Genomic DNA, 1,162 nt, shown 5'->3' on the forward strand with positions numbered 1-1,162 from the left:
TTTCTCAGGGTTGTGTTTATAGCAAGCAAACTTGAGAAATAAGGTAATATTTCCTTTTAGGTTCTGGGGAACCTGTTTACTACTTGCTATAAAACAGACAAGTTTTCCAAGTCCACTATTCCTCAGTCCAAATATACCCACTGTTTGTGTAGGACCCATCTAGGTACATATTTTATCACCTCCTGTGGAATTCTCCAAGTATAATACATATGCTGCTTGCTATTCGATGACCAATGTGATCTTCTGTTTTTGACCCCGGAGTCTCATGTCTTCTGCCAAAATCTATGATATGATAAAGGCTAACTTAGTTTGTAACTTGGGTAAAAATCGTACCTTAGATTTTTACAGTTGTTCATAGTTTTGGAGACAGTGGTGGGAAGTTGGTAAACATATGACTTTCTGGAAGAGAAAGGGCAAAGGTCTACCATTTGGGGAGAATAAAAGTCCATACTTATATTTCTTCCTTGCTGTCTGCCTTTCTTTCCCTGTGTTCTTACTGGGTGATAATGATCTTCTGATGATAGTGTTGTAGCCCGTGATATGCGCTTCTTGATCTATTATTTATACAGAAAATGGTGCCCAAACTCAGACTTATTCAGTGTACTTTTGGCTCCCACATCCGAATATATAACTAGTATTGATATTTTACATGCTTACACAGAATACTATGAATGCTCATACAGTACAGGAGACTTTCTCATTCAGGGACTGCCTCATGAACTGTTAACCTTCAGGTCCTCTAACAGAAACAACAAAGAATTCCAGGAGGAAGGACAATCACAACTTTAGTTACAGACTTCATTGCTGCTGGACTACCTAGAGAGGCTGTTTCCAAGTACAACAGCGCCACCTGCCTGACTGAGCCACCAAATGCACCCCTTTTAAAAAAGATTAGCTCTTGCTAAAAGGTCTCTCTGTGAACACATGACCCACAAAAGCCTTGTGACTCTACCATCTGACATTTACATTTTGGTGTAAGTTAACTAGAACTGACCAGGTGAAAGGGACTCAACAAACCTCTCTCTAGTCAATATTCAAGAGCATAGCTGCTTGGCCGTAGTGTGATCTCAGGTATACATGAAAAAGTGGCAGCTTCTTCAGGGCACACGGAATGCCTCATTCCATTACCTCAAGTAACGTTACAGCTCAGTTCACAGTGATT

The 1,162-nt window shown here is 40.2% G+C and overlaps 1 protein-coding gene across 1 annotated transcript in view; it reads left to right on the forward strand.

The window, feature by feature from the left end:
- The window catches only part of LOC102483300 (UDP-glucose:glycoprotein glucosyltransferase 2), a 14,984-nt gene extending 14,195 nt beyond the window's left edge, over window positions 1-789 (forward strand). The window contains exon 6 of the mRNA XM_027776386.1: window positions 662-789. Coding sequence (XP_027632187.1) covers window positions 662-789 — 128 coding nt within the window. The remainder of the gene's footprint in view (window positions 1-661) is intronic.
- The last annotated feature ends 373 nt before the right edge of the window (window positions 790-1,162 follow it).

The sequence above is a fragment of the Tupaia chinensis genome, unplaced genomic scaffold, assembly GCF_000334495.1.
Source record: "Tupaia chinensis unplaced genomic scaffold, TupChi_1.0 Scaffold000057_1, whole genome shotgun sequence".
Lineage (NCBI taxonomy): Eukaryota > Metazoa > Chordata > Mammalia > Scandentia > Tupaiidae > Tupaia > Tupaia belangeri.